This window comes from Pelobates fuscus, chromosome 2, assembly GCF_036172605.1.
Source record: "Pelobates fuscus isolate aPelFus1 chromosome 2, aPelFus1.pri, whole genome shotgun sequence".
Classification (NCBI taxonomy): Eukaryota; Metazoa; Chordata; class Amphibia; order Anura; family Pelobatidae; genus Pelobates; species Pelobates fuscus.
Genome location: NC_086318.1, coordinates 361359439 through 361378169, shown reverse-complemented (window position 1 = coordinate 361378169; position 18731 = coordinate 361359439). Strand labels below are relative to the sequence as shown.

The 18731-nt window shown below is 38.6% G+C and overlaps 1 protein-coding gene across 2 annotated transcripts in view; it reads right to left on the bottom strand.

Annotated features, from left to right (window-relative positions):
• Positions 1-18731, bottom strand: part of MERTK (MER proto-oncogene, tyrosine kinase) — a 133116-nt gene that overhangs the window by 63914 nt on the left and 50471 nt on the right. For both annotated transcript variants that reach the window (XM_063443667.1, XM_063443668.1), the window contains exon 6: positions 7253-7339. In XM_063443667.1, the coding sequence (XP_063299737.1) occupies positions 7253-7339 (87 nt within the window). The remainder of the gene's footprint in view (positions 1-7252; positions 7340-18731) is intronic.

The following is an 18731-nucleotide window of genomic DNA, read 5'->3' as shown; positions in this document are numbered from 1 at the left end:
AAAAAAAGTCAAAAATAATGATAATAAAAAATACATTTATCACACACTGGAGATATTTACAACCGTAGTTAAGTTTTTATTTCGGTGCAAACTGGCATTTTTAAAAGCATATCTGGCAATGTCAATGATAAATCAAATAAATATCAGCTGAATCGAACATTCTGAGGAAGAGGGAAATAATAATAGTTACAAGTTTGGAATGTTGACACACGTGAAAATATTCCAGATGGCTTTATGCACTAAACACTGAATGTAGTGATCTGAAGATTGCCTTGCAGTGGTTGATATACTCATAGCTCAGCTATTCTAGCCTAAATTGTGCAAGCTCGTTTTCAGTACCCTACAATTCAGGACAACATCTCCCCTGATGCTTTGTCAGCATAATGGCTCCAAGAGAATTATGGCAGATGTAGTGCACAAAATCTGGAGTGGTGAAGTTTGTCAACCCCCCACATAGGGTTTCTCTGTAAAGGCACAAGTGAGCCAAACCCTGTTTCAGACCTGGGGACTAACTAAAGGGCAAGCTACTGAGTTATTGCCCGTTCTCAATGTTCTCATATTCTCTGTTTGCTTTTTTTTTTTGCTGATAAGTTTTAGTGAATAAACCCATGTGCCCACTACTAGTGAACATGGAAGATATAACAAAATATAAATAGGATTTAAAAATTGTTTTTTTTTACAAAATGTATGAGTGAGCTTATTAATTGATTCTATTTTACATAAATTCAAAATAAAGGCTAAAAAAAAGTATTATTTAATTATTATCTGTATGTCGGATTTCATTCAGCACATAGCAGGTGTATACCCTTGCTTTTTATGATTACGAAAAATGTACTTTCTGTGCTTTGGATATGCCAAGGAATTTGATCTGCTGCATAAAACAATAGCAGTGACTGTAGCTTTTTTCCATTCTGCGTTTATGAGAGTGTCTTCCCTTTCCAATTTGGCAGCACTCCAAGGCTACAGGGCCAAACAAGACTCTCGGTAATGGGTCTATCAGTTATCCAGCTATTAACATTCTGTCACAAAGCAGCACACTCAAACAAGAGAGTTTTGTCTCAACTGAAGTAACAAGAGCATCAATATGGAGCCATACACAAGTAGACAAGCCTTGGCAGGCTTGGTGACTGCAGACAGAAGTTAGATACCTGCTTATAGAACAAAGGATAACCTGAGCTCCATAGATGGAGGTATTTACACTTCACTTGATGCTCATCCAGCCTTTAAAGTGTTCCTTAGGACACACAACTTGTCTTTAGACGATAGAGCATTAAAAGTAATCACTATATTGTGCTAGTAGGACTTCAAGGAAAGGCACAACATTTCTTAAAATATTAATTCAAATTATGGTCTCTCCCCTCCACTTCCAATCAGTTCTCTGCATAGAGGGCTAGGGGTGCACTTTAAGTGCTGTGATTGATCCTTTTAGGAGAGAGTCACAGTCTTTGCGAGAGAATTTAAAGTTGTCGCTGTTTGATGCTGTTGCTCTGGAAATGAAGTAAGTGTGTCAGTGTAACTGGTTCATTTAAACCAGATATCTATCTAATAACTGTAGAAACACAGGGGACGCTCGTACCTTTTTTGGTTATATTTTACCTTGGAAGTAATGGGAGTTGAGAGGGGCCAAATCCATTGTGGTACATTCAAAGATCAGAGGATCAGTTCATCGTTTTCTTTACAAGTGCATACTGTCAGGTACCACTGTATGTGTGCTAAGACTTTACACCAAGTACCATGTTCTTTCAGACTATCATAGCGCAAGCTGCCAATGTTACAGGAGATGAGCGATCTCTAATACCAGAGGCTCTGATCTCTCCATTTCCATTAAAAGACCAAAAAGATGTGCAGTTATAGAACCACCAAACTCGTGTTACCAATCAACTGGTTTTTGGTATGCATTCAATATGTATAGATTAAATAATTTAAACTCTTTCAAATTGGCGCTTACAATTGTCACGAATGCACCCTACTTTAAGAGTGTGCATGACGTAGTTGTGGTGGTGAAAGGGTTATAGCTCACTATTCGCCTGCACTAGACCGGAAATAATGACAAAATCACCCTTATCACCATCCACACTCAAACATAATACTGAAACTATTACTATTTTAACACTGCCACCAACAAGACAATTTATAAATGGGGTGCCTTGGTCCCCCAGGTAAATCAATAATAAAAACCCACCAATATCTATGTAATTGCTAAATACTAATTAGTCTCTTCAGGTAATGTGATTCTTAACCAGACAAAGGCAGAACTTAATAAATTAATGTTTATTATGAGCAAAAATAGCCACAGTGCATACAAAAATATATGATAAACAAATTATTTACATCAACAACAGATAAGAACAAAAAGGATAAAATAACAGAAGTCCTAAGTACTCTTGGCCCCAAGCAAGTACACTGCCCACTTCAGTCTCATTAGAGATACACCCTGTGGATTATCGAGTCTTGCCCAGGGATGGAGTTAAGGTGTACCTATAGAAATAATAAGTGACCACCCCCTTTGTTCCAGACCAACGTCAATCCAAATGGAAACATTTGGCTCTATCTTCTCTTATGTACCTGCTACTGAAATAATAATTGCATCTGCTAATTTTTTTATTTGTTTTCCCCATTCCCTAGACATGTCGCACGCCCCACCCGCGATCCAATAGGACGGACATCACAATTCCTTTCCCTATGGTTAAAAGTTATGCCAATCCTGTTTGGGCTTGTTTAGAAGATGGCGCTTGTCACATCCCAAATATAACAAAAATGGGGCTTAATTATTATTCTGTGGGGTAAATATGAATGTTTTTACCTTCCTTTGGATATGATCCTGGAACACGGCTAATGGCCATTAACATATCAAAGGATTTAACTATCAATTGAGAGTTGCAGGCCATTTGGTCAAAGTCAGTTAGTTTACATTGAAAATTGAACAAACATATTTTTTATTTTTAGATTCACGTCATTTGCAAGGTTGTCAAGGCACAGCTTTACACCCATGATTCCATATGTGTGAAGGGTCATATTATTTAATGGCGAATACATATCCGCCTGCTGCATTATGGGTAGCTGGAAGTACTGCAGAGGTAAGTGTGCTGTATACTTTTTTTTTTTACAATCTTTATTTTTTAATTTTGAAATACAGGAACAAGGTTAGATAATAAAAGAAAAGGTGTCCGTCTAGATATGTATGCATATGGTAGCTTGACACTTTGTATGTGCGTAATGATCGGGAACAAATTCAGTTAACAAATGTACTTGAAACAATAGCACAGTGCACAGTAGCACAGTGCTGAGGCTTTGACTTATCTAAATTTATGTTCTCGAGAATGCAGGTCAGAGCATGATTATCAAAGTGGACATGCCTTATAGCCACACACCCTTGGAGGTCCTAGTAAATGTGGGGCTTGCTGAGTCTCCTGTATGTATGTTATGCCAGGGGAGTACGTAGTGTGGTGATGCCCGGCTTGGTTTGCTAAGTGAGAAGTGTAAGTGTCGTACTGACTCGAAAAAGAAGGAGTAGTAAAGATTAGCTGAGAAAAACTAGAAAAGTATAGAGGAAAGAGAAAAAAAAAAGAGGTGGGGGGATAGGTTACGTGCATGGGAGGGGGAGAGTGCAGTATACGTAACTCAGCTGCAAGTATAACCATAGGAAACACGTCCACAGCTTTCATTGGGGTGAGGTGATGAGAAGTTAAAAAAATTGACAGTTGCACTTTAAAGAAAATGTTAAAATAAAAAAAATTAACAAAACAGAATGTGCATATTTATGACTAGCAGTGAAGCCACCTGTGAGCGTGATTAACATCATCAACAAGCTGCCTTAAAGGAAATAATTACCTCTAAGATCAACAATAAGTACAACAATATTAATCACTTCCTCATAAATGTAGTGAATGAAGCAGCTGGATAAGGATAGAAAACAATGATTCACCACTTCCTAAAATGTTTTTTTTTCTTTAAATGAGATTTTGCAGAGAAAGCTGCAAGGAGAAATATTAAGCAAAAAGCCAAAACTTATAATATAGGGGGCTTATTGCTCTATTCTGTAGACAGATCCTGATTTAATGTGAATTAAAACAAGCAATGTATTTTGTTTTTAATTAGGGGTCACACAGCAATGATTTCATCACCGATTTCATAGGAATTTGCTGATCAGAATTTAAATGGGCAATCCACTGCACAAACAAACTAAACATCGTTTGGTAGATCTACTCCCATTGAAAACAAGAGTACATTTAATCATGTGTTTTTCATTGGGAGTATATCTAAAAACAGCTTGCAAAAGCTGCAGATCTCTTGTCTGAAGTATTTGCAAGCCCTCCCCTTCTAACCCCGCCCAGACTTTCTGTGGCTGTCCAATCGCAGACTTCCCAATACAGCTCAATCAGAAATCTTTGCAAGGCAGGTGCTTTGGCCAATTGCTGCCTCTTGGGTTTAGCTCCACGCAGGCAAATAGCAAAAAAATAACAGGACCTGTTGTCTGACTGACAACCAGGGGGAGGGGTTCTCATTTATAAAAGTTTCAAATTCTATTGAAATCAGTACTTTTTGTAAAATTAAAAAAGTAGGACACATCCTTCACACATAAAGCACATCAGCAATGTGTGGAGTGTTTCTTTAACAAAAACGGGAAACAAAAATATACATTTTATTCACACACATACATACTTACCTCAGGCTTGCCTAGCTATCAGTCTCTCTACATATCAAACAATACAGAAAACAGCCACTTCAAATAGTAATTATTTTACATCAATAAAACCGAATGTTGTTAATATGAAGTCCTATCATTACATTACCACAACAACAAAATGCATTTGTGGTAATGGAAAATTTGCAATAATTCATCTATGTACACCTATTAATAAGTTAATTTTCTAAAATGAAAGTACATTTTTTAAGTCTTCTAATTGGAATGATATATTACAAACTGAATGATTGGTACAGCGTGAAGCCCCCTTCGCATATTGTGTTTTTTTTTTTTTTCTACTAACAAAATAAGCCACGATGACAATTATAATATAAACATAAACTAACATTTTGTCCACTCTCCAGCCCAGTTTAATCTCCTAAACTATTCTCTAATATTCTGTCAGTTACACTAAAAGTGACATTTATACTCCTGGGATAGACGCAAAAAATCGGAAATGTTATATAAACCTATAAACAACTTCTCCATCCTCTTAACCACTACTGAAAAACACACCTTGAACTACAGGTAAAAGTGGAGTGCAGAACTTATAAAGATCTAAATAAACCACTCAGAAAAGTAAATCACAAAATAAGAAATTCTGTCACGCATCTCTGTCTAATTGTAATGCATCTAGCTAAGCACTCTGCATCTACTTAAGACAACCTTAATCTCTAACCATAGCAGACAGATTGTTTTAATTATTTGAGTGTTCAGAAGGGATTTGGAGTAGAGCGAGAATTCTGCTTAGAATAAATTGTTCTATTTTTACTTCAATGTAATCCCAAGCCCTGTTAATTGATACTATTAGTGAAAATTAATGTGATAAAGACATGAAAACACAAGCAATTTGTAAAGAAACAAACAAACAAAACACAAAATTATGTAAACTTATTGCTGCCAGCCTGCCAACATTCAATTTGTATCTCTGTAAATTTTTATAATGTCGTCTTTAGAGGTATGGAACAAAATGACTAGCAAAAAGCAAGACATATATATATATATATATATATATATATATATATATATTATTGAAAAATATAGACATTTTCCAGTAACAAAAGTAGCTTTTAAAGAGACACTCTATGCACTATAATCACTATAGCTCATTGTATAGCTAGGTCTCTTATCGACAGGGCAGAAAAATAGGTTAGCATCCCAACCTCCCACCTTCCCTCAGCTCTAAACTTTTGTATCGCTATGCGCCACCTACTTATCCCTTTTGTGTATCTTCCAACCCTTCTTGAAGGTTTCTCCTAATCCCCTCTTTCACACCTATGTGTCTCTCAACCAAACTCACCTTTTTGTGTGTCTCTTAACCCATGTCGCTTCTGGTGTGCTTCTTAAACCTTGTCTGTGTCTTAACTGTTTATCCTTTTTACCCACCCCACATACATACACAATGACAAGCATGCATACATAGACATGAACTCACATACAAAATATGGACACACAGTCACATACACAGGCACAACATACACAAAGACATAGACACACAAACATAAACAGTCACATGCACACAGACTCACACATACATAGTGATACAGTGATATACTCACAATGATACAGTCAAACATCCAGGTGCAGACTCACCATGTCGCATTCAGTCAAAATTGCAGACACATGCACAATACAGTCACACACCACACACAGTCAACGGCAAAGACACATCAAATCTGCCATCTACTTTTATTGGAATGGGGGGTGAGGGACGAGGAGCGGAGGGAACATTCTCTGGGGTCTAGTGGTTGGATAAGCAATGACTACTTCCTGCCTACTCCTTCACACGTGGCAGTTACCAGGCAGCAGATGTAATCGACAGATCATTCCAAATCCACTACCTGTATCTGTGAGCCATCTCCATCCCTGCTAGACCCGCATAGAGGATAATTAAATTTTCTACCCAGGTCTCGTGCGGCCCCCCTCCTGCCTGTCACCTGGGGCAGACTGCTCCCACCATCCCTGACTTTGGGACTTTGTACAATATTGGTGCCATGAGTATCTGAGCTGCACATTTTTCTGTAAAACTGATTCAGAGTATTTTATCAAGATCTGTGGTTTCCATAGCACGCATAGATAAAAAGAAAATTACAGTTCCAGGTTATTATGCACAAATTCTACCAACATTGGGTGGCAATAGCAGTCTGTGAGCACTGGCTGCAGCTTAGCCCAGTTAAATGTTATCACTTATAATATGTTCTCTAGTCAGTGTACAATAACATCCATCACTTGTGTAAGAAATAAACCAATCTGCAGCAGGCCTGAAACTCCCATGATGCTTTGCCAGCCTTAAGGTCATCAAATCGCCAAAGTAGGCAATATTCTATAGCAGCAGAGCGTCTACCTTTTAGTTTGGTGACCCAGATATTTCCACATTAATTATCATTAAATGCAATGAAAACGTTTGTTGGGCTAAACCATACATTTAGTTTTATTGTTATATAGGGATCGTGAAGGTATTAATTATTGAAAGCGTCTTATGAAATACTCACACATTCATGCACTGTAAGCCAATCTATTTTTGTTGTTATTGATTAGATAGGAAATAATCTTTGCACAGGGATGTACCTTTAATATTGATTTTTACGTCATTAGATGTAGTCAGGCCTTTTGTGTTGTGTGCTTCACAGCTGAATACTGCAGGTTCATTTAGGCCTGTAAAAAAACAACAAAAGAAAATCATAAAAATAAAGAAAATCAGTGCAAGATTTTAAAAAATCTTTAAAGAAGTATCTATAGTAAACGAAATTACAAATGATAAAAATAAATAAGAACATATTGACATGACCTGGTTGCATTTAAAAATAACAATAATTGTTCTGACTGCTGTGATGATAGTCCACAAAACATTAAATGAAGCAGCTGTCTGGTCAGAAACAACAGGAGAGATGTATCAACGTGTTCTCTTCTAAAAATGTTCTAAAGTAATAAGAGGGACCATAGTGACTCTCTGCTTTACCGTTTTTACAAAAGAACACTTGGGTAAAGAACTGATATTGTACAGAATCCTGTTTGGCCCACTCTACAGTGCTAGTACATGCCTCCCAACTTTTTCAGCATCCTCTAAATTGGGACAATGGTGGGAGGAGTAAAGGGGGGGGGAGGGTTCTGAGTCATTACTTGTGTCACTGGCTCAGCCCATAGAATTGCCTATCAGACTGGCCAGTCTACCAAGAGCAGACCATGCAGAAAACACAGTTGCTTGTCGGGGACAGGTTGTGAGGCTTGGTAGTATATCAGCATTCCATTAGACGTTGGCAACACACAGGTTTGTTACATATTACATTCATTATGCTGTCAGTTTGGCAATCTGAAGGTTAATTAACTAGTAAACATGGACTGAGCGGACTGAGCAGTCTGGCGTTTTGGTCATGGTTCGAAGGCCTGGGGAAGGCAGGGGCCTGGCAGCAATGAGCAGTATTGGGCCAGTTAGGGAGATCAGTAAATCTCCATAACTAATTTACAATAGCGTAAATGATAGGATATTTTAGGGATTCTGCTGATGTACCTAGAATAGAGGATAAAACATAGTGCAAATATTGTTTGATACTCAAAGGTAGTGTACTGGTATATATGCACTCACAAATTCCAAATGGTTTAGCGTTTTAAAGGTGCCGCCCCACGATGTAGATGGGGGGTGTCGATCAGTATTCCTCCTCGAGTGGTAGCCAATGGGGTGTCAGGGTCAGCTAGATGATTCAAAACAGACTCCGACCAAAAGAATCCTTCCAAGGCAATTTATTCACTCATAAAATCAGGAGGTGTACAAAATAAATAAAAACAAATATAAAGATAAAACAGGTCACCGGTCCTACGCGTTTCGTCCTTGTACAAAAAGGACTTCCTCAGGGACCTTTTCAATAAAACCAGCAGTAACATGTACAATGGCTGACAATGGCATCCTAAAAAACGCTAACACATGAAATCTTATATAGGGCTAGTCCCTCCAAGTCATTGGTGGAATAGTGGGTGTCTTCTTTCCTCTGAAATTCATTCGTTGCCCGGTATTTTCTTCAGGTGTAGATTCTTGCCGGAGATTCCAATTCCTTCTCGTGTAATTTTTCTATCACTTCCGCATACGTCACGCGTTACGTTCCGGTCACGTGACCCGTATGCGTTCCACACTCGGGAAAAATAACATGGCCGTGCGTTCCACCATAAAAAGGAATGAGTCCATTTATTACTTGATGGTGCTTGAGAATCTAAACGAGAGGGCTGTTAAACATTGCATACAAAGTACCCATAATACTAATAAAAACATTAATATATCCTCTATAACTTGAAATAGAAACAGAAAAATATGAAAAAATGAATGCAACAACTTCCTATCCAAGTGTGCATACAAATATAATTCTAAAGTTATATATCACAAATTTATTTTATATCATATACCATTAGTAATTAATAGTTTGTGAATTCTTAAAATACCTTTTAAACCAATGATTAATGTGAATATATAGCTATAATTTTAAATTTTCATTTTAAAGTGACATATCCATATTTGCATGTGCATGTTGTGTTTAACATAGTTTATTTCTCGTGCCTAATCGCAATCCATAATTGCATGTGCATGTAGTGTTCAACATAATTTATTTCTCTTGCCTAATCGTAAGACTAGTGTGCTCAAATCTCAGAAATACCTTATCCATATAAGAAGAGAATATGTATGTCTCTCTCTTTAACTCAGTTAATCCAAAAAACAAATGATGTCCATATCTACATTCAGTCCCCTTGGTATAAGGGTACCCAGTCTATGAATCCAATAGGACTCTCTTTTGGCCAAACGCTTTTCCCTGTTCCCCCCTCTCCAGTGTGGTTGAATTTGTTCCATCCCCATGCACCGTAAACCTTTTAAAAAGAATTGTGGGCAGTTGTTGCAATGGAGAGGAACAGAGTGGGTCTCGAGTTTTTTCTTGATGTTATTAATATGTTCAAGAAGCCTCACTTTTAAGCACCTCTTTGTGCGTCCGACATACTGACTGCCACACGGACACTGAAGCATATAAACCACAAAGTCCGAGCGGCAGCCAATCCCCGACTTAATGTGAAACTCCTTCCCAGTGGTGGAACTGGTATATGACATAGCTTTATCTGTATTGACCTGTGAGCAAGCTTTGCAATTCTTGCATCCCTTGAAACCTTTATCACTCTTTTTGTTTTTAAAGACATTTTTTAGGGCGTAGCTTGGTGCCAATAAATTTTTTAGATTTTGTTTTTTCCTATATATAATTTTTGGTTTCTTGGGCAGATGTTCTCCCAAAATAGGGTCCTCCAACAGTATTGGCCAATATTTGCACAAACTCCTCCTAATTTTAGGATGATCTATGTTATACTGGGTAAAGAAAGATTGTCTGAAATTCTCTTTCTGTCTGCCAATCGGATTGTTTATTAAGAAATCATTTCTGTCTTTTTTAGACATCATATCGATTTCTCTATCTATCCTCTTTTTGCTGTAACCTTTTTGGACAAGTTTGTCAGCCACATGTTTGGCCTGTGTATGGAAATCTTTAATATGGGAACAATTTCTCCTAACCCTGGTGAGTTGTCCTTTTGTAATCCCTTTCAACCACGGTTGATGGTGACAGCTATGTTTATGAACATAGCTGTTTCCATCGGTTGGTTTAAAAAAACACTTTGTTCTGATTTCATTTCCTTCACAAAACAAGGTTAGGTCCAAGAAATTAATTTCCCTACGGTTCCATATTGGAGAGAGTTTTAAATTATATTCATTAGAGTTCAAATAATTCACAAAGGTCATAAACTCCAGATCTGACCCCTTCCAGATAATGATGACATCGTCTATATACCTCCGCCATAGGACCAGGTTCTCCACCCAGTCATGCCCCAACCTCACGCAGAGGTCTTCCCACCTGCGCATGTATATTTTGGCATAACTGGGGGCGAACCTGGTACCCATGGCAGTCCCCACTAATTGTAGAAAAAACGACTGATCAAAGAAAAAGTAATTATGTTCCAGTATGAACTGGATACCAAAAAGTACAAAGGTTTTTAGCCCTGGAGAAATATCTTCATCCCTGTCCAAATAATGGGCAACTGCTTCCAACCCCAAATCGTGACTGATGACTGTGTACAGCGAGGTCACATCCAGTGTGGCCCAGCTGTAATCTTCCCGCCATTCCAGATTTTCAACCTCTTGTAAAAATGATTTTGTATCCTTGGTATATGACCATGCCTTTTGCGCATGTTTTTGTAGGTGAAAATCTAGAAAGGCGGACAGATTTGCTGTAATTGATTCAATGCCACTGATTATTGGGCGTCCTGGTGGATTTCTTAAGTTTTTATGGATCTTCGGAATAAAATAAAAGATTGGAATGACTGGATAAGGATTCCAAAGGTATTCAAAATTCTTTTTAGAAATGATATTTACAGCTCTTGCTTCTTCTAAAAGGGTTTTAAGTTCTGCATTAAAGGCTAGGGTGGGATCACTTTTAAGCTTTTTATATGTCTTCTTATCTGCCAGAATGTTAAAGGCCTCTTGTCGGTAATAGTGTTCCGACATAATCACTATCGCTCCACCTTTGTCCGCCTCCTTAATGACAATGTCTTTCCTTGAGGTTAAATTTTTTAATGCTAACTGTTCTCCCTTAGTTACATTTTGTGCCTCCTTTCCTCCTTTTTGTTTATTCTTTCCTGTCCATTTCTCAAAATCTTTTTCCACTAGACTTTCAAACGTCTCTAAATGGGCCCCTTTGCTTTGTACTGGAAAAAATTTAGACTTTCGTTTAAAACTCTTTTGTATGTCGTTTTCCTTGACTTCAAAACCTGTCTCAATTGGATTGGGGAACTTCAAAAAATGTCTCGTTACCGTCATAGATCTAATAAATTTTTTCAAATCAATGTACAATTGGAAATCATCCGCTGCCTGATTGGGAGCAAATTTCATTCCCTTCTCCAACAGATCAATTTCTTGTTCTGTCAAATTAGATCCGGATAAATTAACAATCCCCCTCTTTAGTTCTTCCCCCAAAGGGTCTAATCCCTCCCTTGTAGTCTCTCCTGATCCTCTGCTCGTTTTCTCTTTTGTGGGGATTCTATGTACAAATTGGAAAACCGATTGGGGGGAACAGGGAAAAGCGTTTGGCCAAAAGAGAGTCCTATTGGATTCATAGACTGGGTACCCTTACACCAAGGGGACTGAATGTAGATATGGACATCATTTGTTTTTTGGATTAACTGAGTTAAAGAGAGAGACATACATATTCTCTTCTTATATGGATAAGTTATTTCTGAGATTTGAGCACACTAGTCTTACGATTAGGCAAGAGAAATAAATTATGTTGAACACTACATGCACATGCAATTATGGATTGCGATTAGGCACGAGAAATAAACTATGTTAAACACAACATGCACATGCAAATATGGATATGTCACTTTAAAATGAAAATTTAAAATTATAGCTATATATTCACATTAATCATTGGTTTAAAAGGTATTTTAAGAATTCACAAACTATTAATTACTAATGGTATATGATATAAAATAAATTTGTGATATATAACTTTAGAATTATATTTGTATGCACACTTGGATAGGAAGTTGTTGCATTCATTTTTTCATATTTTTCTGTTTCTATTTCAAGTTATAGAGGATATATTAATGTTTTTATTAGTATTATGGGTACTTTGTATGCAATGTATAACAGCCCTCTCGTTTAGATTCTCAAGCACCATCAAGTAATAAATGGACTCATTCCTTTTTATGGTGGAACGCACGGCCATGTTATTTTTCCCGAGTGTGGAACGCATACGGGTCACGTGACCGGAACGTAACGCGTGACGTATGCGGAAGTGATAGAAAAATTACACGAGAAGGAATTGGAATCTCCGGCAAGAATCTACACCTGAAGAAAATACCGGGCAACGAATGAATTTCAGAGGAAAGAAGACACCCACTATTCCACCAATGACTTGGAGGGACTAGCCCTATATAAGATTTCATGTGTTAGCGTTTTTTAGGATGCCATTGTCAGCCATTGTACATGTTACTGCTGGTTTTATTGAAAAAGTCCCTGAGGAAGTCCTTTTTGTACAAGGACGAAACGCGTAGGACCGGTGACCTGTTTTATCTTTATATTTGTTTTTATTTATTTTGTACACCTCCTGATTTTATGAGTGAATAAATTGCCTTGGAAGGATTCTTTTGGTCGGAGTCTGTTTTGAATCATCTAGCTGACCCTGACACCCCATTGGCTACCACTCGAGGAGGAATACTGATCGACACCCCCCATCTACATCGTGGGGCGGCACCTTTAAAACGCTAAACCATTTGGAATTTGTGAGTGCATATATACCAGTACACTACCTTTGAGTATCAAACAATATTTGCACTATGTTTTATCCTCTATTCTAGGTACATCAGCAGAATCCCTAAAATATCCTATCATTTACACTATTCTACTAAACGGTTATCAACTGGGAAATAACCTTGGGAGCTGTGTACCCAGAAGTTAAGTTTTTTTCAATCACTTTGTTTCACGGGTGATTTTGTTTTAATTTACAATAGCAACTGAGTGCACATCTCCTTACTCTGCTGGCCAGGGAGTGCTGCAGTAACTTCCTGTGTGTGGAACTCTATCAACATGTGACATCACAGCCCTGCCCCCCATAGATATAGAATACCTAGATGCCGCATTCTCTGCTGAGCGGCGAGAAATGTGGCAGCCATCTTGGACCGGTCGCCGCTCTAATGAAGCTATTGAAGAACACTTGGAAAGCCCATCTCACTAAAGGTAAGTGAAGGACTTGGGGGCACTTATAGCCCTTAATGCCCCTACTCCTCAATGCCCCTACCCCTACCCCATGTCATTAATGCCCCTACCCCTAATCCTTAATACCCCTATACACACAGTGTGTAGGGGTATTACCCCTATCCCAGCACACATAGTCCTTAATACCCCTACCCCAGCACAGGGGTATTAACACCATAGGGATAGGGCTATTAAGGATTAGGGATAGGGGTATTAACACTGTGTGTGTAGGGGTATTAAGGGTTAGGGGTAGGGGCATTAATGACATGGGGTAGGGGTACTAAGGGGTAGGGGCATTAAGGGCTATAAGTGCCCAAGTCCTTCACTTACCTTTAGTGAGATGGGCTTTCCAAGGGTTCTTCAATAGCTTCAGTAGAGTGGCGACCGGTCCAAGATGGCTGCCGCATTTCTCGCCGCTCAGCAGAGAATTCCATAGACGTGCGGCATCTTGGTATTCTATATCTATGCTGCCCCCTCCACACACAGAGCTGCTCCTCCAGGGTATGTCAGCAATGTGTGCTGTGAGTAAGGAGGGCAGACAGCAGCATCCCAGCCAGCCAATCACAGCACAGGACAAAGGACAGGAAACAGGGACAGGAAGACATATAAATGGGGAGGAACACAGGAGAGAAAAGGCGATTAGGAAAGAGAGTGGAGGAAAGACACAAGTAGAGACTCAGAAAAAGAGAGAAAGACAAGAGAGAGAGATACGTGAGATTTACTAAAGAGAGAGAGAGACAAGTGAGAGTTACTAGAGAGAGAGAGAGATAAGTGAGAGTTACTAAAGAGAGAGACTCAAGTGAGAGCTATTAAAGAGATAGAGACCCAAATGAGAGTTACTAAAGAGACAGACCCAAATGAGAGTTACTAAAGAGAGAGACTCAAGTGAGAGCTACTAAAGAAAGAGACAAGAGAGAGCTACAAGAGAGAGACCCAAGTGAGAGTTACTAAAGAGAGATAGACAAGTGAGAGCTACTCAAGAGAGAGAGCGATCCAAGTGAGAGTTACTAAAGAGAGATAGACAAGTGAGAGCTACTCAAGAGAGAGAGCGATCCAAGTGAGAGTTACTAAAGAGAACGAGAGAGAAGTGGGGTCTGGTAATCAAAAAGATAAAAGTGGGTAGGAGAATTATTGCAATAGAGATTTGAAGTGATAAAAAAAAAGAGAAAGCACGGGAGTGATATCCATATTCGATAACTCACCAAAATTGTAAAAAGAAAAATCTACAACTCAAGGTGATTAAGGTATATCTTTTACTGCCTACAGTTTTTATTTCTTGTCAGTTCTCCACATAACTAGTTCACAATAGAAAATGAGTGCCATATACAGGCATCCCAGACTGCACAGCTGCTTACTCTGCTGGCCAGGGAGTTCTGCAGTAACGTCCTGTGTGAGGGGCTCTAATTATTGTTAAACTATAGGATTCATTCACTAAATAATTATGTTTAATGACTTGAACATCAAATCACAAATCAGGCTAAAATAGACAAGGTGTGAATATAGCAGTGTTATAAAATGTATAGAAAACACCTATATTACCCTAAATTTAACAATTCAATACAATTAACTTTTTAGTGAATTAAATCTTGTGCAGTTGTGTGCGTTTTGGACGTCACAGGGGCCCAGGGCTGAAATATGCCCAGGGCCCAGGCTACTGTCAGTCCGCCCAAATAGTAAAATTACCGGTTTTACCAGTTCCAAGATGGGAGAGATATTTAAAACTAAACAATGGATAAGTGAGACACCACTCAAGTAGTATATTAATTAACATGTGCATATAGAATGATATATGTAGGGGGGCGGGTAGAAAATTAAATTAGGTTTATAGAGCATTTAAATAACTTCAAAAAATGTGATTTAAAACATAATCTGCTGCTACGTTGCAATAGTTGTTCAAAATAAAGTAAGAAGAATTTCTCTTTTGCTGGAAACAAGAAAGTAACTCTTGATGGCAGAGGTGGTGACCTATTGCTTAAATTAAGATGAGAGGTATACTGGATTAAGTTGCAGACTATGCACCAGAAGGATTCAAACATGGATTTTGACATGGTCTGCTTCAAATAACATTATATATCTACACTGATCACCCACTACATTAAAACCATCTAGACAATATCGTGTAGGTCCCCCCTGGTACTGCTAAAACAGCACTGTTGTATCGAGGCATGGACTCAACGTGCCGTCCTGTGGTATTTGGCACCAAGACATTAGCAGCAGATCCTTTAAGTCGTGCAAGTTGCAAGGTTGGGCCTCAGTGGATCAGATTTGTTGTTCCAGCATAAGCCCCGCGTGCATTCAATCCGTCCATAGGAAAGCATTTCTCAATGCTTTCCTATGGACGTCAGTGTCTTCTCACTGTGATTTTCACAGCCGGAAGCGCCTCTAGCGGCTGTCAACAAGACCGCCACTAAAGGCTGGATTAACCCTAGTGTAAACATACCAGTTTCTCTGAAACTGCTATGTTTACAGCTGCAGGGTTAACCCTAGATGGACCTGGCACCCAGACCACTTAATTGAGCTGAGGTGGTCTGGGTGCCTATAGTGGTCTTTTAAACTCCTAAAACCATTCCTGAACAGTTTTTGCAGTGTGGCAGGGGCATTATGCTGCTGAAAGAGGCCACTGCCTTCAGGAAACACCATCACCTTAAAGAAGCGTACGTGGTCTGCAACAATCTCTAGGTAGGTGGTACATGTCACATTAACATTCACATGATACCAGGACCCAAGATTTCCCAGAAGAACATTGCCCTGTCTTATTCCCATAGTGCATCCTGCTGCCACCTCTTACCCAGATAAACTACGCACATGCACCTGGCCATCCACCTGATCGAATAGAAAACATGATTCACCAGTGAAGGCACTTTCGGTAGTATACAGGGGTGATCATGGCCACTCTGATCAGCATGCAGCTACACAGCTCCATATGCAGCAAACTGTAATGCACTGTGTGTTCTGACATCTTTCTATCATGGCTAGCATTACATTTTTTTTTTTAGCAATATGAGCTACAGTAGCTCTTCTGTGTGATCAAACCAGATGGGCTAGCCTTCACTACCCACATGAATCAATGAGCCTTGGGGGCCCCGTGACCCAGACGTCGGTTCGATGGTTGTCCTTCCTTGCACCACTTTTGGTAAGTATTATCCACTGCGTACTGGGAATACCCCACAAGACTTGTCATTTTGGAGATGCTCTGACCCAGCCGTTTAGTCATCACTATTTGGCCTTTGTCAAAGTCACTCAGATCTTTTCACTTGCCCGTTATTATTTTTTTTTTGCTTCAAATACATGAAATATAAGAATTGACTGTTCACTTGCTGCCTTTTTACACCCCTTGACAGGTGTCATTGTAAAAATATATTCAATGTTATTCACTTCACCTGTCAGTGGTTTTAATGTTGTGGCTGATCAGTGTAATTTTCCAATTGTCTAATTTTCTTATTGTAATATTTTTTCACATTTTATTTTTATTTCATTATTAATTTTTCATTTATTTTGTATTAATTGTTCATATTTATTGAAAGACTTTTGAATTGGTGATGTAATACTCTTTGATAGGTGATACACCCTCCACCTTCTATATAATTGTGAGTGTGGTTTTTAACAGTAAAAATATTTTTTATTTATTTGTTTTAGTTTTGCATTAATTGTATTTGTTACAACTACTGTATGAGAAACTGTAATAAATTATACACATCAAGATCTGGTGTTCAGCAGGGAAGGGGTTAAACAAACTGCCAGTGTGTCTCTGTTAACCTTAGTCTAATGACAATCAGGTAACAACTGCAATCTAAATTGTACAATAATGTGTTGCAATATGTAGCCATAATGTTTTGAGGTTTATAGAAACTGGGAGGCAATTTAAAAGGTGTGAGAGGCTAACACAGCATTCTAAGTTGCAAAATACTCTTGTGCTTATAAAGTTCAACCTTTCACACAGTTTTTTGTTTCCGCTATTTGTTCAAAAGGTGGAGATTTTTCAGGACTGTTTAAAGACATACTGTAAGACAGAGCTTAACAATTCAACCCTTTACTACTAGCCAAATCATAAAATGTACTAGCCACTGCAGGTCGAGAGGATGTATAGCACAATAACCAGGGGTGAATTTCTACTCACCGGGGCTAAATGCTCGCTTGCCAACTAACATGCTCACTACAGCAAATACTAGTGGTTATGGTGCAAAGGGATTTTGGGTGCTGCCTCCTAAATTTTTTTAAAACTATTTTCGAACAATTTGATGAAAACCAACTGTAAGATAAAACAGATGCCTGGTCTTGACGTAGGGTGCAGACCTGAACACACTGCTGCACTTGTCCAGAGCCCCCTGGGACTATGGCAGCCACAGGGTATCCCAGCTCTTCTAGTCTACGAGCCTGAACAGTGGCATCCTAGAACTATCAACTAGCCACTGGATGGAGTGGTAAATAGCTTTCCTAACCTCATACGCAAACACCAAACAAGCTGGTACAAGAACAGGACAACTTGTTTATTGAACAGGCAGGATATTTATACATTAATATAAAGTAACATAAAGGCAGAATAACAAATAGAACAGCGATGGGAGCCAATTCCTTTATTTAATGTAGGAAAGGAGTTTGTTCCTTAAAGGAGGAAAGCTCCATCAATCTGTACGTTCCCTCAGATAGTTCACCTCCTAGATTCTTACTCTGCAAAGGACAAGCATGCCAGTAACCAGTGGGCATAGAGACACACACCAGAATGTCAGTGGGCACTCCTGGCATTGCTGCTCGGTTCCTATGTGTCCTGGACAGTTCTACCAGCAGCTTCCTGTAAAAGCAAATGGAGCAAGTACACGTTTGCTGATGTTATGTTGCTAACGTGAAGGTGATTAATCATCAATCCCTTTAAAGCTGGAGGGAAAACTTCCTTCACATGGGGCCTATAGTCTACATGGGGCCATTACACAAAGGATCTCCTCACACGCAATTGTCAGCCTTTTGCTACTGCGGTTGTTAACATATTGTCCCACAGTACACGTCATTTGTTTGATAATTCAGCTAGAGAAATCCTAGGACGTTTAATGGAATGACCTTTTTTTAATTATAAAAAACAAACAAAAAAAAAAACACAACTCATTCTTTCCCCTCACTTCCTGATACATGAACACATGATTATAATGACTTACAATTAAAATATGGAATGTAATTCCACCCAAGCATAATATTGCACAATGGGTTGTTTAGAACTTACTTCATTCTTTCTAAAAAAAAAAAAAAAAAAATTCCCAGTACCTCTCACATGACTGTGATAATTAT